The 26352-nt window shown below is 45.3% G+C and overlaps 1 protein-coding gene across 1 annotated transcript; it reads right to left on the bottom strand.

The window, feature by feature from the left end:
- Window positions 1-333: 333 nt before the first annotated feature.
- Window positions 334-25856, bottom strand: AKNAD1 (AKNA domain containing 1). The gene is given in 14 exon segments (XM_036235193.1): window positions 334-699; window positions 1437-1569; window positions 3657-3738; window positions 5600-5707; window positions 5799-5921; window positions 8994-9091; window positions 11935-12233; window positions 13753-14484; window positions 16561-16717; window positions 20131-20264; window positions 22347-22409; window positions 22507-22655; window positions 22819-22858; window positions 24885-25856. Coding segments are annotated over 14 exon segments (3222 nt in total). The 3' UTR covers window positions 334-567.
- Between the last annotated feature and the right edge of the window lie 496 nt (window positions 25857-26352).

Below are 26352 nucleotides of genomic sequence, written 5' to 3'. Positions count from 1 at the left end.
CTGGGGCTATTCCCATGCGGCTCTGGCGCCACCCTTCCACACTTAAGGGGCCTATTGTGTAACTACGGAGAAGTAAATTGCTAGCGGTGGAATTGCTCAGAGGGTGAGTGCTTTTAGAGTTTATAGAATTTGATAGATATTATCAAGTTCCCTTCCAACAAGATTGTACCAGTTTCTACTTCCCCCGGCTGTGTAGGAGAGTGACTTTCTTCCCCTTCCTCACTGACACTAGGTCGGTGTCTGCCCGCCTGCCTGCCTGCCTGCCTGCCTCTCTCTCTTTCTTTATGACATACTAAAAAGTAAAAGTATATTTTACTGTTTTGATTTCTTTTATTAGGAGTTGAGAATAACATTTTTAAATAAATACTTGGTTTGATTTTTAAGAATCATACCCCTTTTTTCATTTAAGCACTTTGTGTCCCCCATTTATTATGATTTTGATGTTTTCTTTAGAAATAATCTTCCTATCACAATCTTCCTAAATTGTGTAATAGGTAAATACTTGGGAGGAGGGAAAGATCAAGTTTCCTTTGCTTTTTAAAAAATCCTTGGTTGCCTCAGGTCAAACTAGTACTTCATTTGATTCCTCCATCTCTGTGCTTTAGCAAGATCTTCTGCAATAGTTTTAATCATTTGATCAGTAGTTTCTTTCAAAATGGTTGCTGTCCTTAGGGCATAATCCAAAGACAAGTTTAAAACCTACAAAAGAAAAGTCCACACACTTTAATTACATAAAATTTACTACTGTTTCTGTTCATTGGGTTCTCTCATTATTAAACACTGTGAGGTGGAATTTTTAGAGTGTTCTATTTTCCACCCAGTCTGTTTTTGAGGGTTGGTTTCCTAGGAAACCAGTCTGAGATGGAATATATTTTGAGGGGTAAGTGATAGAAAAAAGACTAACATGTGACTAATGAGCATGAATCAGAGGGTTAGGTCAGCAACCTGCTGGGCTTTTTCCCTGCTGTAGAGCAAGAGATCTGTGAGAAAGAAAAGCTTTTGGGGGTCAGTGAAGGGGACTTAGGGACATAACCACTGAGAGGGCCCACGGACGCAGCACATGGACATGGAAACATTTGAAAGTGGCCTGGGCTTCGGGTTACTGATTTGAAAATAGGAACAGCTGGCAGCTCTCGCCCGGGCGTCGCCGGAACAGACCTGTGAGTGGCTAGGAGCTGGCTCCAGGGCTCGTGCTGGGCCAGGAGCATCCTGTGGCTGGGGCACCACCCACAAAATGCTTTTTCCAGGAAATTCCCCTGGGAACGATTTAGGAATAATGCAAACCAGGCTTTATGTTAGTGCTGAGCACACGCTGTTTTTAGTAGAGCATTTTATGATGCCCCCAGACTAAGAATTTTAAACCCATCAGTTTTGTGGTCATTAAGAACAAACAAGCTGCAAGGACTCATTTTAATGTCTTTTTCCTATGTGCTCACCTCAGATTTCATTTCTTCAATACCGCTAAAGTTGCTTAAGTTTTTGCTTCCAGAAATCCTGCAAGAGTGGAAATAGGGTGAGGTGTATGTAGCAAGGTCTGAACTGTAGGTCGTGAAAGCCTTAGGATTTTTTCTGGAAGGCAAAAGCACAGTGATACTTGTGCAAAGCGCCACGTGCACGCGTGGCTCGGCCTGCCCCGTGCTGTGTGGCGAAGGTGAGGCCTCCGGACGCCCTTCGCCATCATAGCTCCCAGGCCCTGTGCGGCTGACCATGGCCAGCTTCAAGGAAAGGTGGTTCCCTTGACCATGAAGGGCGTGTCCTCCCGGAATCCGACTCCTTTTCCATTAACACCGAAAGAGGCAGGACTCCAAAGAGGTTTTTATTCAGTTTTCATTGTTATGGGGCCAACAGTTTACCCTGTATATTTATAAAACACTCAACTCTGCCAACTGCAGGCATTTTTAGTTGAGTTCTCGCGCTAGTGAAACTTACATAGTAAAGAGGCAGCAGCAGTAGGAAAATAAAAGTACCTCTTTAAGTGAACAGGCTCCCCCCGACTATGACACTATAATCGTCCTTTAGAAATGGTCCTGCGTCTGTGGTGGGTGAATGAGGGGTGCCAGGGCCACTGTGCACCCTTCTGCAGGTTGTACCCTGCATAACGGGGGGGGGGGGGGGTTCATTCACAAAGCCTTCGCGAAGGGCACTACCTGGAGTGAACGCTTTGCACAACCACGAGTAGTGGCCCTAAGGGACGCCACAAAACCTTGCCTGACAGGCGGGCCGTGGAACCAGCCTCACAGCCTGGCTCGAGAGTCCTTCTAGTAAGTGTTTCTTCTTTGGTAGGCACGACGCTGTGAGCAGTATCATCTCCACAAAGTCTGGCTTCAGATGCCGCTGACTTGAAGCCCTTCTTCCTCCCTCTCCCGCTGCCACGTTAACGTCAGTTGGCTCTGTGGCTCGGTTCAACACCTTGGATCTGTCCTCCAGCCGAGAGGCGATTCAGTGTCAGGGGCCCCTCGCTAATGGAAAGCCGGGCCGGCTCGGCAGTGCAGCGCAGTGGGAAGGGCGTGGGTTTCAGAGTGCTCTGTGTCCCCACATGCAGTCACCACTCGCGACAGTAACGGCCATCACTTGCTGAGCGCTTATGAATCGGGTACCTTCCTAAGTGCTTTATGTATTGGCTCAGTCCTCAATGAATCCAGCACTGTTACTCTCATTTGGGGAATAGCAGAGAAATATAAGGGGGAAAGGGAGGCAGAGGGGTCAAGCAGCCCTCCCAATAACCCAGGGCGACGATGCAAACCCGAGAAGTCTCAGAGGCCACGTTTCTAAACCCTGCACTGCAGTCGGTAGAGGGCGGTGGGTTCAGACTGGGTGTGACTTCAGAGGCCGAACTCCTGACCATTCTGCTACACTGCTGACTCTGCCTCTGAAGCAAATCTCGAATACTAGATATGTCTCCTCCCATTTCTACCATCCTTGGCCAAGCTGCCATCATCTCTCCTGGGCTTTCGCTTTAGCCTTCCATTTGGTCTCCATCCTCCAACCTTTGCTCCTGTCATCCTTTCCCCCTCAACAGTTACAGTGATCTTTTAAAACACTAAAAACTTTAAAAACTCCCTGGTTAAAAGACTTTATTGACTTCCCGTTTTACCCAAGAGTCTGAAATCTCGGTACCTGACAAGCCCCTGCACAGTCTGGCCCTGCCTGCCCCACCAGCCCGCCTTCCCTCACCAGCCCCATCTCATCCCCCTGCTACTGCCTGTCTCAGGCTCCAGCCAGACCATCCCTGAACTCGCCGGAGGGCTTTTCACATCAGGAAGCTCTCTTAGCCTGGAGTGTCCCTCACTTGTACCCCTGCATCTCCTTGCTGGTTTGTTCATACATCACCTTTGGAACTCAGCTTCCCTAAACCCCCAACGAGGTAATAGCACTCTTATGCCCACCTCCTGGCATTTAACAAAGACTGGCTCCATGAAGGGGCAAGTTGACTTGTCACTATATCCTCAGCACCCTGCTATTGGCACGCAAATATTTGTTGAAAGAATAAATGAATAATCGAAGTATTAGCCAGACTTAACTTTGAAGCCTGCCTCTAACTATTTATGATCTAGAGGATCTTGGGTGGGTAACAATGCACTATAAGCACGTAGTATGCACACGACCAAAGGGTAGCCATTTTTGTTATCAATAATAATAATAAAATAAATACTTACTTCCCTGGTACAGGCTCGTGTTCATCTTGAGAGGATTTCGAATTTGCTCTCTGGGAACAGATCCATTTTGGTTTTGAACAAGCTGAAAAATATTAGCTGTGATTAAACTCAGAGCATCAAAAATGATCCCCAAATGGTGGGTATCATTTCGTGAACTTTTCTGTGTGGATGAAATATTTCATTAAAATGTATTAAGAAAATTAGAGAACATAAAAAACAGAACTTTTTATCAAGTATTCTTCATCCAAAGAATTCAGGAAAAGAAATCCGACTTTTAAAGGGGTTTTATTTAGCAGACGAGGGACCAGCTGCTAGCTGTGTGACCTAGGCACGTCTGACTACTTCACCTGAAAGTGGAGGGAGATCATCTTCCAAGAGGTTGAACCAGTTGGGTTTCTCAAGTTCTTTCCAACTTTAGGAGCAAGAACTCAGAATTAGAAACTAACAAGTCACTGAGACAATTCTAGAAAATAGAGACCAAACAGCAAAGAAGGTAAATGTAGGACAGTCACCCGTCTTCCTCCTCCTCCTCTCCTCTGTCTTCCCCTTTCTCCTCCCAGCTCCCCTGTCTTATTCACTGGTCTCTCGTAGCAGTAGCCGGAAAGTCCGAATTTAGTCATGCCGACCACCCAGACTTGAATCGTGATGAACAGAGGCATGATGAGCGCAGTCTTAATCCTTCAGTAGTCTCCAAATATAATTTTGGATTTTATTTGAAACACAGAAACTCAGAGTCAGAAAGGACCACAGAGTCATCTGATCCAGCTCCATCCAGTCCAGTCTGCATAGTACAATGTCATGACAAAGCACATTGTCTCGCAGTCTAGAGATGGGGCTCGACTTCCCGTGGCAACCCACTCCATTTTCTGTTCATTCCAATTTCTGGAAGCTTCTTTTTTAACACAGAAAATAATGCTTCCCTGTGACTTCTGCCCTCTTGGCCACTGTATGTTTACTAATGGAGTTCAAGATCACATTTCAGATGACTCAACTGCTTGCCATATATTGGAATAATAGGTCTCGTGATCCGTAGACCCAAAGACCAAGGAGACAGTAAAGAAAACTGCCCCGTTGCTGCCACAGAGTCACTGTCACCTTGACAGTACAACTGGAGGGTTTGGCAGCTAGGGATGGGTAGAGGAGGCACAGCTGAAACGGCAGGTAAATAGCATTCTTTAGTCTTGAACATCGGCAGTTGTGAGAGGTCAGAAACATTTTCCCTGGTGGCCTGTCTCCAGGGAGGGGAAGAGCACGCTTTGAAGGTATGAACTTGCCCACCAGAAAGGGACGTCAGAGAATCAGGTATGGCCGTCCAGATGCAAAACGAGGAGTATTTCCTTCCCTCCTCTGTTCTTAGTACTTTCTGACTTTGCTGTTAGCACCTGGCGCATTTTGCTATGAGCTTTCCTTATTTCGGTATGAGTTCCTTTCTCACAAGAGACTGTAAACGCCTTGAGAGGAGCCATGACTTACTCGTCTTTATAAACAAATGTTTGTGGGATTTTGATTTTTTTTCTACGACAGCAAAATTTTGCATTGAGATTAGCAACGATGTTTAAGGATTGTAAAAAATAGCCTGTTTCTTTACATGATTAATGTTGGTAGGGATGTAATTAAAGCTTTTGCTACTCTTGAGTAATATTCGTGATTATTCAGTTGGTCATTTGTTCAACCAATATTCATGGTTTGTTACCAGATTGCACTGGTAAAGCACTGAGTAACTTTCGAAGTCCTTTCTTGCTAGGATTTCAGATCTCCAGCCTCAGCGCAGCCTGCTGCCACCCAGGAGTAGAGCTGGATAGGGAAGCGTCAGAGGAATGCCGGAGGCCTGGGCGGAGCAGGGGGCACCCCAAGGGGAAGAAGTGGCCAGTGCGATGCGGGTCTCCCGTAACTGGGGGGCTAAGCTGCTTACAAAGATCAGGTTATGCAGGAGATGTACTTACACGGTGAAGAATATTTATTTTCATTTAAAAAGTGAAGCGGGACAAAGGCGCGTCTTTCGCTATGATTTAAGTAATTCTGTCCTAGGGTGTCGTATCTGTAATGAAATTCTAAAAAGAAAAGATTAAAAATCGCTCAGTTGCCTGGGAACAGCAGCCGTGCCCACTTCTGCCTTTTCGAGGCCCTCCCCGTCGCCCTCACCTTTAAGTGGTTCTTCATGGCAGACTCTTGGGGACCTGTGACTCTCGGTGCTGCAGGTGTCGCATTTATTACTCCGCAGTCCAGCGGCAGGAGAGAAACAGCAGCTGTGTCCTGTTTCAAGGCCTGAAAAAGCCAAAAGACACAAAGGAAGTGTGAGTTTCTGGATTAGAGTCACAAAGTGAGTGGCAGTGCGGGTATGTGTTAGACGCCAGTCCTCAACTCCCCCAGCCGTGTGACCCAGGGGTGTTGCCTGCCGAGGGGTGACACTGGGGATCCCTTTCTGGCGGCTGAGAGATGTTGTGATAACAGTTCTGACTCAAGGCGGAAGTCTCAAGATGTGCCGGGCACGTGCGGGTGCTTAGTAAGGGTCTGCCGAGTGGGTGGCTCTCTGAGCACGTGGCCCTCATGGCTTGTCAGACCATCCTGCGTTTGTAGTTGTTTTCCCGGATTTGCCCTCATACGTCCCTGTTCTCATCTCAGACCCTGCTGTGGCCAAGAGCTTACGTTTTGTAAGCTTCGTCACCAGGAAGTTGGAGAGATGGTTCTCCCCCATGTCGTAAGCCCATGTAGGAACCTGAATCACAGCTTCGCCCTAATCGGTGCCGCGGAGAGGCCAGTAGCAGCGAGCATGTGTGTCTGGTGCAGGTCCTGTCCGGCAGGCTGTGGGCAGGGGGAGCGCTCCGGGCACGGCCAGAGCGTGGGGGCCCCGGGCCAGGCAGGGGAGCAGGTCAGGCTTGGTGTTCAAGCAGCATCTCAGCTCCAAGACTGCTGCGGCCAGGGGACAAAGCCTCTGCCGGCGCCGCCAGCCTCAGTGCGCTTGCGACCACACTCGTTGTAACAGTATCTTTCCAAGTGTAAGTTCCAATGGAAGGAGCCTTAGGAAGGTTTTTTTCTTCCTCAGCTATCACTCAGTTCATCGTCATTGAATGCCTTCTTGATCCTGAACCTGAGAAAATTACAGGTAGAGGCCGGGGGCAGACCCTGGGAAGGTTGTGTCGTACAGTCCAAAGTGCCAGAGGTTCTAAAGGCCTGCGTTTGAAGCCTGGCTCTGCCATTTGTTAACTGTGATGGTTGGAAATATGTCCATGATTTTTTTGACGTGCTATTCAAAAAGTCGAGCCTAATTCCTCTCTCCTTGAGTATGGACTGGATTTAGTGACTTGTTTCTAGTAAAGGGAATAAAGCGGTAGTGATGGCTTATGACTTCCAAGACTAGGTTGTAAAGGACATTGACATTTCCATTCTTGGTCTTTGTCTTGGGTCACGTGGGAGGAACTGACTATCATGCCTCAATGACACTCAGGCAGCCAGTGGCTATGCGAGCGCCCATCTTGGAAGCAGATCACTTCCCCAGTCAGGCCTTCAGATGACACCAGTACTGGCTAATGTCTTGACTGCAGCCTTGTGAGAGACACTGCACCTGAACCACCCAGGTAAGTGACTCCCAGACTCCTGACCCACAGAAATAGTGGGTGTTTGTTGTTTTGAGCCATTAAGTTTGGGGATCCTTTGTTATCCAGCCGTAGATAAGTAATACACTACCTTTTTGACAGTGCAAGACAATTTCTCGGAGCCTCCATTTTTTAAATCTATAAAATAAAGATAAGAATTCCTACCATACAGATATATTGTGATTTGAGAACTATGTTAACAGTTCTCAAATTTTTAATTTCAGAACACTTTTACACTCTTAAAACTGAGGACTCTAAAGAGCTTTTGTTTATATAGTTTTATCTATCATATATCATAATATATGCCATTTTGTATACCTATCAGCTGAAGGTGGTTGGTAGAGAAATATCTGTCTATAAATTTCAAATTATTTTTGCTTATGTAAGCCTGAATGGAAAGTCCTGAGGCTTTTTAAAAAATTTTTTTAAACTAAGTGATTTAAAAAATGTCTTACCGATGTCATTTAAAAATAGAATAATTTTATTTTAACAAAATAATGTTTTTTAATTTTTTTATTTTTCAGTTACAGTTGACATTCAATATTAGTGGTTAGACATTTATATAACTTATGAAGTGATCCCTCCAATAGGTCTAGTACCCACCTGGCACCATACACAGATATTACAATATTATCGACTATATTCCCTATGCTGTACTTTACGTCCTTATTACTATTTTGTAACTGCCAATTTGTACTTCTTAATCCCTTCACCTTTTTCACCCAGCCCAACAAAATAGCATTTTTTAATGAAAACTAACTTCTGAAAATGAAATTTAGAAGAGTGGCATGTTTTATGTTTTGGCAAGTATCTTGAATCTCTGGTTTAATAGAAAGTATCTGGATTCCCTAGCTGCATCTGCATTCAATCTGTTGCAATACTGGCCTCGCATAGATATGTAGCTAGAAAAGAGAGGACCTCATGCCGCCTGAAAGGGCGTTAGGGACCCCAAGAGGCCTTCTGACCATACTTTGAAAAGCTCTGTTCTGTTATAGCATCTGGTATAGTAAGTGTTCAATCAGCTAAACCTATTTATTATTATTATTATTATTATTATTATTAGAAAATGTGTCATCTACAGAGAAGAAATAGAACTAAATGCGACAAGCAATAGTGAGTCGAAGGAAGGGCTCTTGGCTAAGTGGCCGTGTGAACGTGGCCAGCCTTGTCAGCTCTCTGGCTCCCGGCTTCCTCCTGCATGAGCTGGGTAGAGGAGGCACGGGTGGTGGTTTTCAAGCTCAGGAGCTGCCTGAGCAGGGAGGCCTCGGTCCCACCTCGACCCCACCCACTTCTGCCAGGAAATGTTTTTCTGTTTAAGACATCTTTGAGGAAAGGCTCTGTGATGAAAACCACCGAATTCCAGGCACTGGAGCTCTGGGTCTCCTCGCGGCTCTGACTTTCTTGTCTTCTGGGAAACTCATACAGACGGGTCAGCAGCAGCGCCCCTAGGGCAGGTTCACACTGTGGGTCACACTGGGAGATGGTGACACACAGGACCGAGGCCACCGACGACCGAGTCCACAGAGCCACGTGATTCCAGCCAGAAGCAGCTGCTGGCGTGGTCACTCTACTTGACAGCATCTTATTTAAATTCATTCAATTTTGAATTTCGTACATTTTGCAAAAACAAACAAACCAAAAAACATCATGTGCCACCCTCGTATAGGGCGGCCCTCTACAAGCAGACCCCTTGGAGGGGGACCCTGACCACTGAGCACCCACAGCCCCAGGCCCCTCAACTTACTGAGGATTGAACTTGGGTGCCGTGCCTTTTCTTGGAGGACAATGGGAAACCTTCCACAGTTGATCCTTCTATGGCCTTTTTGCTCCAGTTTTTGCTTCCTAAAAAAGGTGCATAAGATCCCATAAACTTTTAGTACACTTCTAACAGAGATAGTGAGAGTATTGGTAAAGCCGAAACGTTAAATTTCTTCTGTCAGAGCCGGGAACAACGTAGGAGCGAGTGGCATGTCATCCTCAGGGTCCCCGTTGCCTCAGAGCTCCCTTATAAAATCGTACCCTCCACCGTCTGGCCTGATAAGGTCAAAGTTACCGAGCACTAAAAGTAAATCTATTCACTAGAGGATATTATCTCATCACCACACATACATACATAATATCGAAATGTGGAGTATGGAACTATAAGATTTGGAGTTTTCTTCATATTCATGTCTCAAAATCAGTTCAAATCAGAGAAGAAGCTGTGCTATATGTCAGGACAGGGTCCCATGGCTTTGGCTCCTTAAGTGCAAGCTGAGTGTATCCCAAAAGTCCAGTCAGGTGGATTTTGTGCAGTGTCAGTGAGGCCAGAGGGTGACGCCGGGGGAATGTGCATCGGGGCTTAGCTTAAGCTGTACGAGGCCACCAGGGGGCGTCCGAAAGATTCCCTAAATTGTTGCCAGAGGCTTCCTCTGACCTGGCTGTAGCTTTTGCCTCTCCCTCCACAAAAATTCTCACTCCCCCATAGGAATTCTAATTAATAACAATTCTTAAAGCTCTTGCTCAGCCTCTGGAATAGAATAATAGCCCCCAGGGAAGGTTGCTCATTCTTCCCGTGGAGGGCACTGTGCCCAAGAAGGTATCCTGGACCGAGCCTGTGAGCTGGCGGGCGACCGATCCCGGGGGTGGGATGTGAGCCTGAGGTGTGGCCCGGCAGCTGCGCGCAGGTCCGCCTGGGCCCCGGCCGCTGCCGGAGGAGGGAGGCACTGCGCTCCGAGTCTGGAGTTGGGGGCTGTGAAGCCCGGTTCTTCCCCTCCTCCTCCTGGAAAAACGTGCTCTCCTCCTGAGTCACTTATTTTCTCACACCTCATTTTCTGACCCCACCCTCCTCCTCTAGGGCATTTGAACATCTGCTCTCCAAAATGGAAAGCTTGGATCTCCCTCAGTTTGAGTTCAGTCCAACACATGACTTTCTTTTTCTCCCTCTTTTAAACTTTTTTTTGTGCACTAAAATCTTCTTGCCAAACCAAACAAGCTAAGGGCAATTCTAGCTGAGAAGAAAGTTTGAATTGCTGAAACCCAAAGTTCTGCATCAGAAATAACACAAAGGGATGAGCACTTTACCTGTAGCATAAATGTTATTCGCATGTATGTACCACTTCACAAATAGCCTGCAAACAGGACGTCATCAGCAAGCCTCGTAAAGAACACTCCCATCTGAGAGTTCATCTTCTAAAAGAGTAAAGGGTATGTGGCCCTCTGTTCAATTAATTCCTCGGGGATTATGTTGTTTACCAAGATTTCAGTTTATAAATCGTGTATGTCTCATTACTCCCCAGCAGTAGATTCACTGTTAGATCTGATTTTATACTTAGTAGTGGTTTTCTTTCCATCTTGTCCATCACAAAAGAGTAAATTTAATCTGGAACATAGGTCCCTATCTTGGTACTTAAGAGCCTCTGTAGGGTCTAGACTAGGAGTTTGGAAGAGAAACACTTAGTACCTTGAATGCTTAATGAAATTTTTTAAATGTCAGATTATTTTTATTATATGTTTTATTAAGATAAAACATATAAAAATCCAAAGTCTAGATTTTAATTCAATAAATAAGAATAGTAGGAATGGGATGACTCAGAAAGTAAGCATCACTAGTGCCTCTTGTATTTAGAGTCAAAGCTGATGACTGACATGTTGGCTTAAAGTAATGGCCCAACCAGATGACGCCTAGTAATTTTAGCACAAACACCAGGCTGTTTCTTTTTTAGGGGGGCGGAAACTCAGTGAGACACTCGTGATGAGTGCCCGTTCCCATGATGGAATGCTTCCTAACAGGAAACTTTGGTCTTTCAGACCTTGTCGTCTGCTTCTATTAGAGGACAATCCGAACACACACGTAATAGTGGTTGCTAAACAGCTCCTCCCTCCTTGACTCTTGACCTTTCAGAGGTAAATTAGCCAGGCCTTGCCGTCAGCCACCGTGCCTCTTGAGCATGGAGGCGCTGCCTCTCGCTCACTGATAGAAGCTTCAAATAAATTATCCTGAGTCCACGTGGGCTAACAGTTGATCCAATGAGTGTTTCTGAAACAGTAACGATTTCTCCTTTAATGTCGGTGTAGGATACTACACTGACGGCTTTGCACATGATTTACAACTCGTTACCTGGAGGATTTCTCCTGAGGAATGGGGAGAAGTAAGCCCTGAGATACGAAATTAGGTTTATTTCAGGTGGGATCAGGGGGCAGAGGTGGGACTCAACAGGGAAGATTTTGACTCATCACAAGCAAAGAGTAGCGACAAGGGGAGCTGGTATGCAGTGGTGTACAATAATATTCCTTCTGGACAACGTTCAAAGGGAGCCTACAGCCAACCCCCTCCCCTCCTAGCCCACTCCCCCCCCCCCCATCCTTCTACGTGCTATACGCGTGATTCTTAACCAAGGGAGCTTATCAGAATCACCCGGGGAGATTTCAAACGAGAGTTCCTACCACTGCTCCACCCCTGGCAAGCTGATGGAGTAGGCGGGGCTGAGGCACTTGCATTATTTAAAAATCTCCCTGGTAACTTGGATGCTGTCCCCAGCGGAGAGGCACTGTTAGAGGTATTTAAGTGGGGAGGGAGGCTGGGCTGTGCGCTCAGCCCGTGGCTTCTGGCACCGGGTCAGTCCGCTGACGCCCACTCTCACTGGAATTATCATCCCAGTACTGGCCCCCACCCACCCTGGGAGTTCAGCACAAAAAGCCCTCACCATTCACAGATCTGATGGCAGAAGGCACAGCTCCGACTGGTTGTCTCTGCATGTTTCTGCTTTCCGGAGGCCTTGCTGGGGTCCTCCTGCACCACAAAGCACACACAGATGTGGCTGTGACCGAGGAAGTGACTCATCCCTTGGCTGCTCATGCACAGCCCAGCAAGCAGCTCAGGTTCAGCCGAACTCACCATCTCAGGGCTGCTGCCTTCTGATTCCTCGCTCAGCAGGGTCTTGGCTATAAGGGCCTGGGGCTCAGAAAAAGAACCTGCAACACTGGCTTGACTTCTTTCCTTCTCCTACCAGATTTTAAAATCTAGTTTTACAGATCGGAAGATTCTCTCCCCTTTAGTTTTCCCCTTTAGTTTCAAATGACCTGATGCTCCACCAGAGGGTGGACAGATTTTAGAAGATGATTTTTAAATCTATCAGTCTGACCACTGGTTAGTAGAGCTCTGAAAGTTTCCCCAAAGGTGTGTTTTGGAGGATTTCAGTGTTTTCTCATTAATAAATACAACTATTTGCTGATTGCTTATTATGCCAGGTGATTCTTAAGTAGCCTCCTGCATTCCTTCCCAGCATCTCGGCATGTTGTCTCCATCTTAATAACGAAGTAATCCGAGGCTCAGAGAATTTAAGCAAGTTGTCAAGGTCACACAGAGACTAAGTGGCAGAGCTGGGATTTGCCCCTTAGCTCATACGGTTGTGTTCATAACCACATTCTGCCTCTTTGTGCACTAGTCAAGAGCACTTTGTGTGACAAAAATCTCAATGTCGAACTTCGTTTGCTCTTAAGATTTTCCCAGTTGCCTGCCTTTTAAAAAAAGTTGACTGTGCTTTCAGTTTTGCAAAACATGAGTTAAAATGTTGATGTTGTCAGAGAAAACGTGGAAACAGCCAAGAAACATGGGAAAATGGGTTAAATTTCACAAACAGTCAAAGAAATACAGATGCTAATTTTCACTTATCACTTAAGCAAAGATGAGGAAGAAAAACAAAACTACCGGGTGCGTCAGTCGGAGGCGGTGCGACAGGCACCCTTGGCGACAGGCACCCTCGGGGGCCAGTCGGTAGGTGCCTATGGCCTGTACTCTTTAAACCTCTCCTAGGTTTTTATCCTAAGGAAATAATCGACTATGGGAAAAGCTTGCATAGAAAATGGTGTCACCTGAAGCAGTGTTTATAATATCAAAGAAATGGAAAAAAGTAAATGTCCACTAAAAAACAGACGGGTTAAATGCATAGGGGATATCTATATATTGAAATATGATGCAGTTCTTTAAAAGAACTGTGGGTTTATTCTGAGTGATGCATCGAGATCCCTAGTGTGTGCAGAGAGAAAAAAAAAAGGCTGGATAGCCTATGGCCATGCTACCTGGAACAAGCCCCATGCCATCTGATCTTGGAAGCTCAGCAGGGTGGGACCTGGTTAGTACTTGGATGCGAGACCACCTAGGAAGACTAGGAGCTGTAGGCCTAAAAAATAAGGAATTGTAAACTGACAAAGTCCTTGCAATCTGCAAGGTCAACCAAGGGTTACCTCACCTAAAAAAATAATAATAAAAAAAGTAAAAAAGGCTGGACGGATATATACTAAAATATTAGTTATGTTCTCTCAGTAAGGTTCTGAACCAACGGACTTATTAGTGTTTACTGCTTATTATAATTTTGTCATTATCATTTTAGACCCAGGGGTTTTTAATCCCAGTGTTTCCGATTCATGCATAATGAAATCAACTCCAAGTGTGGCCCCCAGAAGCAGCATTGGCATCACCTGGGAGCTTGTGAGAACTGCAGGCTTGCAGGCTCGCCCCGCACCTGCGCAGTCAAAATCCCCGTTTCCCTCAGGTCCGCAGGTGATTCCTGGCCCGCTGCAGCCTGGAACAGCTGCCTCTGCCGAGTGCGTCCTGAGAGCTGCGAGGGGCGAAGCGTGAGCAGCTCCGCCGCTCTCGCCCAGGACGCCGGCGAGCGCAGGGCCCGGTGGTCGCGAGCGGGTCCTCGGCAGGGCAGCTGCGCGCTCGGTGGAGTCGGCGCGAGCAGGGACGCGAGGGCCGTGGACGTTCTCGAAGCTCGAGGCCATCTGAGCTGGTTGGTCTGGTTTTTCTTAAAAAAGGGGGCGGGCAGTTTGACTTTTAGGATCAGTTTATGAGCTACCTGGAGTCCCGCTTTGGGGATTATTTGTTTGTTGTTGTTGTTTAACCTGGTAAACAGCCTTAGGGACTTTAAGTTCAGCATTCCTGGGCCGGTGGGACGGAGCAGCCTGAGGCAGAGTGTGGTCTCGTGGCCACCGCCCTTTTCCTGTTCCCCCTCCCGCAGTGGGTGGGGGGGGTGCCGTGGGGGAGGGCCGGTAACCCCGGTGCAGGCCCGCTTCTCGACCTCTGGACCCCCGCCTGCGGGGCGGGGAGCCCAGGTTCTCAGAGGAGGGGGCCTTCCGCGGTGGCCGTGCGGGGCGCGCTGTCTCCCACGCGGGCCCAGGGCCCCAAGGGCGGAGGGGTGCTCCTCGGGAATTTGGGGAGCCACGCAGAGGGACTTGCGGTTAAGGTTTTGGACCTATGGGAGGTGGGTCTGCAAAGTCATTTCCGCATCTCCATGACACCCCTAAGGCACCATACCATTCCACCTGGAGTCCCTTTCTGGATTCGGTCCCCTGGGTGCCTTCTCCTTGTCCCCAAGAACTCAGTTCAAATGTGACCTCTGAAAAACCTCCCCTGACCAACTCTCCCTAGTGGCCTTACCCTCCCACACTGAGTTACTTCTGGTCGTAGCACAACACTTAATAGTCGTGGTAGTTACACCCAGCTAACATGCTTACTGTGCACTGGGTCCAGTTTTAAGTATTTTACCTATATTAGCTAATTTGGACCTCATAACCGTTCCTAACAAGCTTCCAGGTGATGCCCCTGCTGCTGGTCTGTGGAAAGCACTTGGAGATTATGCATTACAAATGTGAAATAATGGGTCTAAAATGATGACAAAAATCATAAGCAGTAAACAATAGTAAGTCCGCTGGTTCTGATCCTTACATTACAGTTGGCAAAGACTCTTTGCAGAAGAGGAGTTGGAAGCTTAGGCAGGAATTATTCTCATTTTACAGAGAGGAAACTTGAGGCACAGAGAAGTCATGTAACTTTCCCAAGGTCACAAAGCTGATAAGCAACAGAGCTAGTATTTGGACCTACGCAGTCCTGGCTTCGAAGTCATAAGGAATGTATTATTACTTCCTACATAGCCCTTTTAACATTCTGTAATTACATGTTAATTGTGTTTGTTCATTGTATGTATCCCTCACAGAAATGTAAGCATTTTAAGGGCAGGTGATTGTCTGCCTCTTTGATATTTATCCCCACTACTTAGAAGAGCGCCTAGCATTTAGCAACAAATATTTGCTGAATGAATGAACAATAGTAGTAGTACACTCTCTTTTCAGGGCTACTTATCACTAAGTTATAGAGTTCTCATCATTTCACAACAGTTACTATAAACTTGGGACTATAAACTTCACATAGCAAAGAAGAGCAAACCCAGGCCTGAGGGAGCTGCTGGGCGGAAGGCTAGGCTGAATCACGAGGCTTCCTCCACCTGGAAGCTAATTTGGGTTCTTGACTAAAGGGATAGATAACATGCCGTGAACCTGGGATCCTGCTTTTGAAAGGTTGAAATCTGTAGTTAAAACCACAGTGGCTCAGAGTTTGCTATGCTGAGCATTCACTCCACGTCAGGCATTCAGTCAGCTGTTTGGAATACAAAAACAGGTGTGAAGACTCAATGCCTAATCAGACATAGTGCTGTGGGGACACAGAGGCCAGAGCAAAGAATTCTGCCTGGGGTGGGGGCAAGGGCTGTGTGTGAAGGTTCTAGAAATGGTCCAACTCTGAAACTAGGCCTTGAACGAATCAGATTTTGCTGGGCAGCTAAGTGTTTTGAGGAGGCAAACAATTCTTTGGAAGGGCTAATATTTATGTCATCTTCAATGTCTTGTACTTAATTCTGACAAAAACCTATTTAAGTTTTGAATATTAGCCACAGGCTGTGTCTTCCAATACTATCTGAAACAAAAGAATCAATTTAAGGCAATTATCCAGATAATTCAGTTTCTCAGAATTTTAATTTAGTCTGAAATATTCTGAGAGTTGAGGGTACAGAAACAAAAGTATAGAAAGACAGAGGTGATTGATTTCAATTCCTGATTTTGCCTATGTAGACAATCCAGAAGACTTTAATTGGAGACAAGCGCAGAAACGGATTCGTGTAAGTGGTTCGTTGACTGAGTGTGTTATTCTTTATTTAGAAGAGGGAGTACAAAACCATTAAGAGGGAAAATTATTTCTTCCAGGCACGATCCACAAAAATGTTACTATTCATCCAGAAGAAATAGCTCTTCAGTGGTTCATCAGTTTAAATTGCATTGTTACAGCCTAAACTAATATTTCAAAAACCGGCACTTGAAATAGCTTCTAACTTTTAAAAGCTGGTTCCATTTTAAATAATATGATTCATGGGACTTTGGAAAGTTACATTTTCACGAGATAGTAAAATAGAACTCAGTGATTCCATGAATTAGAATTCTATAAATGCACAAAACCCATTTTTCCTGGCAAGACATTAGGCTGTAGGTTGCTGTATTACCTCATTTGAGGGTGGAGAGGTTGTGGGTGCCAACTCGTCCAGAATGGTTGGAGAACTCAGGGGAAGAGACTGAGCTGAAGTCTGTTCGCTTTCCTCGATTTTCTCTTTAACATCTTTAAGTAGCATCTCCAACTTGAAGATTTCACTTTCTACTTTTCTAAGTAAACATAAACAGACAGCATCTTATAGGGGATGAAGTCAACATTCTAATTAGTAGCAATGGTTCCTGACTATAGCATTGATCTATATTGTTAATGCAGTTTGTCTTCAGGCAGGAAAAAAAACGGACACCCTCCTTGACAGACATCCTGTTTATACTTTCACTCCACAGCCTGGGATCTAACCCTAATTTTGTTATTCATTAGCTGTGCATTCTTGGGTAAATCATTTAACCTTACTGGCTTTCAATGTCTCAACTATAACTGGGGAAAACAATACTTTGCTTATCTGGGTCTGATTATTTTGATGTTTTTTACATTTCTAAGAGCTGTAATTCTATGGAAATATTTTTTTATATCAATTGAAAAGGAGGAAGGACATGAAATATTTGAATAACTTAATTAGCAAGCTTGATTTGTAGGAATATGTGTATGTGTATATATATAGACATGTATATATGTACATGTGTATATATATTTGACCCAACAAAGAGAATCCATTTTCTTCAAATGCATTACATTTACAAAAATTTACCTCATATTAATCCACAAAGAAAAATTTCAACAAATTCTAAAACATTAAAAATTATACCGCTGCTTTCCCACTAAAGTCCAGAACAAGGCAAGGAAGTCCCTGCTCACCACTCCTTTTCAACTAAAAGGTATACAAATTGGAAAGGAAAAATAAAACTGTCCTTGTTCACAGGTGACATGATTGCCTGTAGAAAATCCAAAGAATTGACCAAAAGAAACTGCCAGAGCTAATAGACAATCACAGCGAGGTTGAAGGATATAAAGTTAATAATACAAAAGTCAGTTGCTTTCTTGTATATGAGCAATGAACAAGTGAAATGAAATTAAAAATAATACCATTTATATTAGGATCCAAAAAATAGGTATAAATCTAACAAAATATGGATAAGGTCTATATAAAAAAAATTACAAAACTCTGACATATGAAATCAAAGAACTAAGTAAATAGAGAGGTAGTCCATGTTCATGGACAAGAAGACTCAATACTATGAAACCAAAATAAATGTGTTAAATTGACATGAATAAAACATACTCCTGGATGGAAATACTGATTGCAAAGATTTTAACTTTTCCTGGCCTGATCTGTAAATTCAACACAATCCTGAACAAAGTTCGAAAAGAATTTTATTAAGGAAAATTGTTGTGCTAAGAGTGTAAGAATAGCTAAAGAAAGTTTAAAAAAGAAGAAACATTTCAAAGTATGTACTAAACTATCGTAATTTAGTCTAATTAAACTATGAATGTATGGTTAGTGTAGGAATAGATCACTAGGGTATACGTGGAGGTTTTATATGTGATAAAAGTAGCTTTTTCAACCAGTGGGGAAAAGCAGACCTATTCAGTAAGTGGTGGGACAAAGCTCTAAGCATGGAAAACCATACTGATAATCAAAATGTAGGGAAGTATGTTCTGCTCTAGCAGGCAGAAGAGAATTAAGCAGGGAACAAGGAGTGAAAAATTAAAAAAAAAAAAAAAGTAAGAAAGAAGGAAATGATGAAGCGAGGCTTCCAGCTCATGGGAAGAGACGGGCTCTAGAACCACAGCTGGTGAGGTTGGAACGTGAAAGAGTGAAGGAAGGAAGGGTTGGTGAAAAAACGCAGATTGGGAGATGGAGAAACGACATTTTTAAGGGAATTCGTGAGCTTTTCTATAAAGCAGAAGACAGATCTATGCTGATAACATCAGGGGGAAGGGATTAGTGGAGGTAGAACCCCATTTCTTGAGTCCTTAGCTGCCAGTGTTGGTGTGTGAAAGACCCCAGTGATGATCAGAGTACATTCTGACCAACAAGATGCATGAAATCCAAACAATTGTTTTTGCATCTTACCTTTTAAGGGCAACAAGAAAATCTGAATAGCACAATGGCTGACTTCAAGTGATTAATCAATGAATTTGCAGAATTCTTTCCCCTCCAGAAAGCCAACTGCAGTGGCTTCTGGACTCAATGCTTAGAAGGTTCTCAACACACCAAAGGCTCAAGGGTTGTATGGGTTCTGCTCACGGACACATTGTGTCCCTGTGAGAACACGAGGACCGACCTTGAACTGAGCAGCTTTGCTTTGAGGTGACCTGAACTGAGTTTCAGGAGAGGCTGGGTCCTTTCCTTGCCCCAGTGTTGAAAGCGTCTCTTGTACATGGGATGTAATTGCAGTTGAAACTCTGGGTCACACTGGGGCCAGGCACCATGTGGGTATAACGAGGATATAAATAAGGCATTGCATAGCTTTGGTCTTAAAGCACCGAATTGTCTTCTAAAGGACTGCCAAAGAAGAAGAATGCCTTGGAAAATAAATATCCTTTATTTGTTTTTAAACAAATAGGGAAAGCACGTGGAGATCTTTTGATCAAAATAAGGCTTTGATCATAGAACAAATATGAGGCTTTGGGGGAAAAATCAGCATTAAAACCTCATTCAAGCTGTCTAATTACTCAGTATTGAAATAACAGTGGACAGAGATTTCATTCATTTTGGAAAAGTAAAATTGTACTTTGGGAAAAATACCTCAGGACTCTAGTGCTAAAATATAAACCATTAAAATATTTTGGCCTCAAGAATAATTCCGTGTTGAAATGTTATGAATAGAAAGAGCTGAACTTTAAATATTAAGCCCACTAAATGGATTATTTTAATTCATACCAGGAAATTATATGGAAACAATCCTAGCTCTGAGTCCTGGAATACATCTTAAAATTATTTGGATTGGAGAGAGGCGCATAGTGCCGTAAACGTCGCCAGCTGGAAACTTCGATATGAGTGTGCATCCAAGTTTCTAATGTGGATTAACTCAAGAATCATTTGACTTTAAGTTTGAACATTTTCTCTTTATCAGGATTTGTGGCTCCCTCACCCCAACATTAACGACTCTAACGATGATCCTCTCCTGCCCACTGCCACTTCGGCACTGTCTGTGGATGAGAAAGAAAAGGGCAATGATGGGGGAGGGGACAGCAGAGAAGAACCAGGCCGGGGAAAGACAGGCAGGAGTTGTGGGAAGGGGAGGACAGAGGAGGTTGGAGAGGAGAAGGTCCCCTGGGCTTAGCATGTGAGCCTGGCTGGGGTTTTCTTGTGCTTCTGGTCTCAGAACCAGCTATAATGACACCCAACAAAACGCAAGATGGGGGCGCAAGATCTCTCCTCCAGGAGACAGTCGTTCATGTCGGGCCCTGCATCTGGGTCAGAGCCTCGCACAGGCCTCCTTCCTCACAGCAGGACCGCCTTACTACCTGTTGCATGGGGTGACGCTGCTTCATCGGCGGCACAGTTTGGACTGCCCCTGGACCAGTGGCTCTCCAAGCAGTGAATCAGCAGCCACATCAGAATCCCACCTGCAAGAGGTCTCTCCTCGGAGCCCTCCACCTCACAGGGTTTAAACCTGACCTTTCCGGATCAAAGTCACTGGCCGCTGGGGGTTCGTGCTTGTAGACTTGCTGCTTCAAAGTCAGATGCTTCTCCTTTTTGGTCAGAAACTCCTGCCCCAGCAATTCAAGACGTCCCTGCAGTTTCTCCAGAACCTGCAGCAGAGAAGTCACTGGAATCATTCACATGACATGCATGTCATTGTTTTTCCCCAAAACCAATGAGGGCGAACCCTCACAGTGTCACAACGAAGTCACCAACCTTCTCCTGGCAATTGTTTTGTTTCAGACGAGTGATTTCAACATTCACATCACTCTCATAGCACAAAGCTAAAAAGAATAGTTTCTTCTGATTTCTCTCCCAGAACCCAATCACAGGCCTCTGGGCTTCCTTAATGGGATATTAATAATCCTACATATTCACAGAATGATTTTTAGCTTATAGAGTACTTGCCCATTCATTATTTCACCTAATCTACACATCGATGTTATAAATGTTGCCAAATAGATTTTCTTTCAGTTTTATAGAGGAAATCATAGCTCTAGGAAGTATGCCTGATGCCACATAGATCTTAAAAAGGAACCGGAGTTAGAGGACCCGGATTCGAGTTTGTGGCATGTGGGAGGTGAGATGGGGAAGGAGCAGCAGGAAGTTTAGCCGAAAGCCGTGGATGGGCCTTCCCGACGTCACCACATACAGGTGAATGTTTAAGCCATGCACGTCAGGGCCTTGAAGTCTTGTCTTTAGTCCCACAGCCCAAGTCACTAACCATTCCCTGAATACTGCCCTATGTCTGACCCTGGGCTGAAAGTGAGAGAGATTCGAAAATTAGATCAGCCACAGTCTCTGGTCGCAGGGGCTTTATTCCAGTTGGGACAGTGGACTGTGGGTCGGAGTACTTTGCCACGGTTCAGTGGAAGAAGTGAGACTCAGGCTCGAAGGGTGCTCAGGAGGGCCTGAACTAGGCGGTATCCATGAAAATGAAGAGGAAAGGATAAATTGGAGAGAGATGGCCAAGGTCAGGCATATAGCATAGTTGGGTTACAGGCTCAGCCACACCAGGGCTCAAGATCAGACTCTGTAGCCTACTAATTGTATGATTTTCGTGAACTTGAACTCTAAGGTTCAGTTTTGTCATCTGAGATGATACTAGCTTTCGCTTCATACTGTGAAAATTAAATGAGATAACACTTGGGGCCAGGAGCATAGCACGTAACTAACTCAATAGATGATAGCGCTTGATATCATCATTATTCTTATCAAAAATGAATAAACAAATTTGAAAACACATTGGCCACTGGATATAAAAACGGCAGGTGTGGTAGATGTTTTCCATTTTCACCTGAAGTCCACCTTCCATCTTCCTCTGTGTCCCCACCAGGAGGCTGACCTTCAGTGGGCCGTGTCACAGGATCCCCCTGCCCGGGCTTGGGCTGGTTTCGGCTGATGGAAGGCACCGCCAGGAGAGAGGAACTGAAGAAGCAGGAGGTAGGGGTCTTTATTTCCCTGATTTCTCCAGACCGTATCATCCTGGATTGGCTGTGTCTCTCCACCAAGCGCCACAGAGCTTGTCAGCTGCTCCTGCAGCTAGAGCTCCTCTGCTGGGCTGCAGTATCTGTTCTTCCTCTGGCCCCTCTGCTCTGCTGTTCCTTCCATGAGATGCATTCCATCGCGTGTTGGCTTGTCCACACTGCTGTCGAGTAATGCCTTATAAAACTCTCCTCGATTACTGCATTGGAGTAAGCCATCTGGTTCCCGCCAGGCCCCTGACTGATACTGTAAATGTCACAGACAAGTGCTCGGGTTTCTAGCTTGGGAGATGGGAGGAATGTAGAAAGGCTAACAAGTTTGAAGGTGTCAACCTCAACCCATTCTGTGATGCTGGGACGGTGGGGTGAGGGGAAAAGGGAAAATAGCATAAATGCAACAATAACACAAGTTTGTACTAAATAGCTGCCAATATAACAAACTTGAAATAAGTTATAAAAGATCTTAATTTGATGCGATTCAGCGCTGATAACTAAGCATGTAATGTGAGTACATCGCAAGGCCAGGCCTCTGGGGGAACTGGGCAATGGAGAGAAAGGCAAGATTGCTGCCTTTAATCTTCAAAACATTTCCACCAGAGCACATCCACGCCCACCAGTGCAGAGGAGAGCGGTGTTACCAAGTCGTTTGTATTTACCCGTGTCAACTTCCCTAAGAAAGATTTTAAAAAACTGGATAAAATTTGTTACCAGCCTCTTGTCTTGCAAATGGCAGGGAGAGTTCTGGGCTATGCTTTTGGAAAATTCTTGTACCTGCAGTGAAAAAATGCAATATTTCGTTAATGGCATGGTGTCTCATATTTTGAATTTGGTTACTTCCATTGTTCATAGTAAGCTTTTAAAGTATTACTTTTGTCTTCAGTTGGTCAGTCTGGTCTCTTAACTTCTGACACATCTTTTTCCCGTGGGATATCTTTTGAAATATGTAAGAAGAATTCAAGGAAGTGTCTTTCTGGGATGTTGATGCCAACTTAAAGAGACTTGTCTCAGATTCTATTCCTGTATGAAAAAGAATAAGTTTTGGCTACCATTCATCTCAAGTTCTCAAATCAAAGATTTATTAAGTACTGAGCATAAGTCTGTGGTAATTGTCTCCACTAGTTATTAACAAAAAGTTTTCAAAGCGTGTATCTAACTCAAAGAGATTTAAAAATGTTAGTACCTGCAAGATGTTCTTGGTGGATGTGTAGCATAGGCACCATCTGCATAATTAAAGATAAGACGACATTACTGTTGATACAGATCAACGAGGTCATCACTCAGAACGACCTGGTGTGTTCTGGTGGCGGGGCCTGCGGGGCCTGTGCTGTGTCAAGAGCTGGGGCCCTGAGGCCAAGGTCGGAGTCCACTCCGGCACTTGCCTGCCTGGCTACCCAGGGCAATTACTTCATCGCTGTAAACCTCAAATTCCTTAGCAGTAAAACGGGGAGAGTAATAGAGCCTGCCTTACAGGGCGGTCGTGAGGGCGGAGTGGTGAGGAGTCACCATGATGCCAGGCGTGCGGCGAGCATTCGATACGCGTTAGCTGTCACTGCTAGGCTGTTTGACGCGGTTACGTGGGATACAGAAACGTTTCTCCTCAAACTAGGCCGTAGGCGCCGTGAGGGCAGAGACCGTCGTTGGTCTCGCCACCGGCCTTGTTGCTCGTGTACTCAGTAACACCAAGCACACGGCAGACTCACTCTACATAATGTCAAACTGTATGTTAAGTTCCAAATGTGTCCGGAGAGATTGTTCACACAGATCGTGCCCTTTTCTGATCACCACGGGCTAAGTGGAGAGGAGTTAAAATTCCAGAGTGATTTACCTCGAAAGCCTTCCCATCATTCCCAGTACATAAAGCTCAGAAACATGCTGGTGCCAGGGAACTAAATGGTAGCAGTCAAGTTAGATGGTGGTTATTATGAGTATCTCGGTTACGTGATGGATGTGGAGCCGAGAGAGTCCAGTTCTCCAACCTGAATTGAAAGGACTGGAGACAACCCGACACCTGACTTGATACCCCGCTGCCAGAGAGAGACGGGCCCGACGTCCCTCGTGCTCCTGCGAAGCACGGGGTACGGGGCAGCGAGGAGCGAGCATACCCAGGGGTGCTCTCCTGCCAGCAGAGCGAGGGACCCGAAACTCCCCAATGTGCAGATCTCTCCAAGACTCAGAGAAGCATCCCAGGCAAGGCCGGGCGGGCTGCTGGCTCCGGGGTGTGAGAGGTGGGATGGGGGGCTCTGGTCAGACTCCCCACAGTGTGCAGTTGAAAGAGAAGAGAGTTGAAGCATGAAAAGGTAGAAATGGAATTGGGCAGCGAGTGTTTAGTCCAGGGTGCTCTTCATATAAGGCTTAAAAAAAAAAAAAAATCATATTGTCCTGGCAAAGTGCCAGAAAACTGAAATGTTTACTTGGATCTTTAATGTGAATTTACCTAACGAGTGATTCTCAGTCTGTGGGTGCCTGGGCCTCAGGTGTTAGGAAGTCAGGTTGGGGGATGAGAAGATGGGTAAAGGGGAAATGGTACGAACGGCACATTAACACGATTCTGTACTACATCGTTACCAATATGACAAGCTCGAAATATGTTATTAAAGATCTTGATTCAATTTAGCATTAATAACTAGGGGTGTGACATATGAGAGACACAAGGCCAGGCCTCGGGGGGGCAGTTAGGCAGTGGGGAGCTGAAGACAGGCTGCTGCCCTCCGAAGTCCTCAAATCTGGCAGAACAGACGGATTTCCAAATTGTTAGGATTCGAAGCTGAGAGAGAATTCTCAAGAAACAAGGAGGGGAGGGATCGTGTTGGGGGTTCTGAAGTCTGTGGCCTACGGGGAACTGAAGGAGGCCGTGAAATGGAGCGGGCTTTTGGTAAGTGGGGATGGGGTGCCCCGTGTGAGGCAGGAGCTCAGACGGCCGGGCCTGTGGAGAGGTTGGGGACCAGCTCGGTAACTGATGAGGAGGAGGGGTAAAAAAAAAAAAAAAAAAAGGAACGTCATTTCTAGGTTTTTCTAGGTTGTGAATTTGGATCTTATTCTCTGATGTGTTGTTAGTTGTTAGTCCAGCCCCTGATTCGTCTCATGAGGACACTCACTGAGCTGCTGAGAGGTCAAGGCGCTCGGTCAGAACTAGAACCTGGAACCTCAGAACTAGAACTCAGTGCCCGTCTCCTTCCAGAGACCCACGCCGGGGACAGAGGAACAGTGGCCTCGGTGGTGTATTTCTTGGCGACTGCCTTCACTCACTCATATCTGTCGTGAAGGTTCAGTAGTTTTTCTACTCGTTTCTCGACACAGTTGGATATACGCGCTTTCTAAAACACCTTGCTCAATAGCTAACTTACCTCTCGGTTTAGGAGAAAAGCTGGCCTATATTATCAGAAGTAGTTTATCAATTATGTTATTTTGGGGGATTTTCACTTTGGGACTAACCTTAGAGAATTCAGAGAACCGGTGAGACACTTGACCGTGGTCGCATTTGAACCCATTGCCCGATCTTGCTTTTTCAGTCTGCTGTTTCTGGGGTGTCTGCCCTTGGCCGCTTTTTTGGTTATCTCTGGGACTCTTGGCTTCCGTTAGCAAAGTTGAATTTTCTGGATGGCCGCCGTCGCCAGCAGCCACCGGCTCTTCCCCCGCGGGGCTGCTTCCCACTGCTGTAGTCGGAGAACGACTGGGCTTGTTCTTGTTTTCACCGTCCCGTCTGGGGTTGAGTTGGTCAGCGAGTTCTGGGGTTGGTTGGTTTGGCCAAGAATTCTTAACATAACGCAAAATAATATTTTTAAGAACAGCCTCATCAGAACTGTCACCATTCGAGGTCTCTGGCAGAGTTTCACAATTAATACCTTGACCTTTAAAAAATTCCTCTTTGGAAAGATGATGCAGTAAAATATTAGAAATGTTTGACTTTGAAAGGTCTCCTTGATTAGCCGGCACGTGAAGATTTGTGGTACATCGTTTCTCTTTATCGTATGTTTTCTCGACATTTTCTGTCATTCCGTCCAGCATCAGGGCTGTTTCTCTATTTCTGCAAGTCTCTTTATGTGTAGCATCTTCTTGAGGGTCATCTACTGTTGAAATTTTATCTGAGACATCAAGGGTGTCATTTTTTGAGGTAAAATTGTGATCACTGTATAGCTTCACTTGGGAGAAACCCTCATCATCAGGCAAGTCGTCCTGTTGCTCCAAAGTTGTGTCTTCTGAGAAGTCGGCTTTATCCATATATGTGCAGCCTGACCTTTGTCCTTTGTCCTTGGCCTTGATGTTCTCAGTTGTAACAATAGATCTTCTGGTTCTCATTAATCGTCTTCATTGTGTGTCCCGTTCTGTGCAAAATGAGAAGAGCCTCATAGTTAAATATATTAGAAAAATGTATGAAACTATGCTTATCCTAGCATCTATGCCAGAACGAAATAGATGCTTTTCATGTAAGGAAATTCAGCCAAGACCTAACTCATCTTAAATACTGTATTAACGTAACCAGAGGTCTGTAAGCAAGGAGCAATTAAAAGGAAGGAGTGGTGTTAAAATTTTCATTCATCGACTGTAAACTGGTACAGCCACTATGGAAAACAGTATGGAGGTTCCTCAAAAAACTAAGAATTGATCTACCATCTGATCCAGCAATCCCTCTACTGGGTATTTACCCTAAAGACTTGAAAATCCATATCCAAAAAGATATTTGCACACCGGTGTTCATAGCAACATTATTTACAGT

Source organism: Rousettus aegyptiacus, unplaced genomic scaffold (genome assembly GCF_014176215.1).
Source record: "Rousettus aegyptiacus isolate mRouAeg1 unplaced genomic scaffold, mRouAeg1.p scaffold_m13_p_17, whole genome shotgun sequence".
Lineage (NCBI taxonomy): Eukaryota > Metazoa > Chordata > Mammalia > Chiroptera > Pteropodidae > Rousettus > Rousettus aegyptiacus.
The sequence above is the reverse complement of the archived record's forward strand: the minus strand, read 5'-3'. Positions and strand labels throughout refer to the sequence as shown.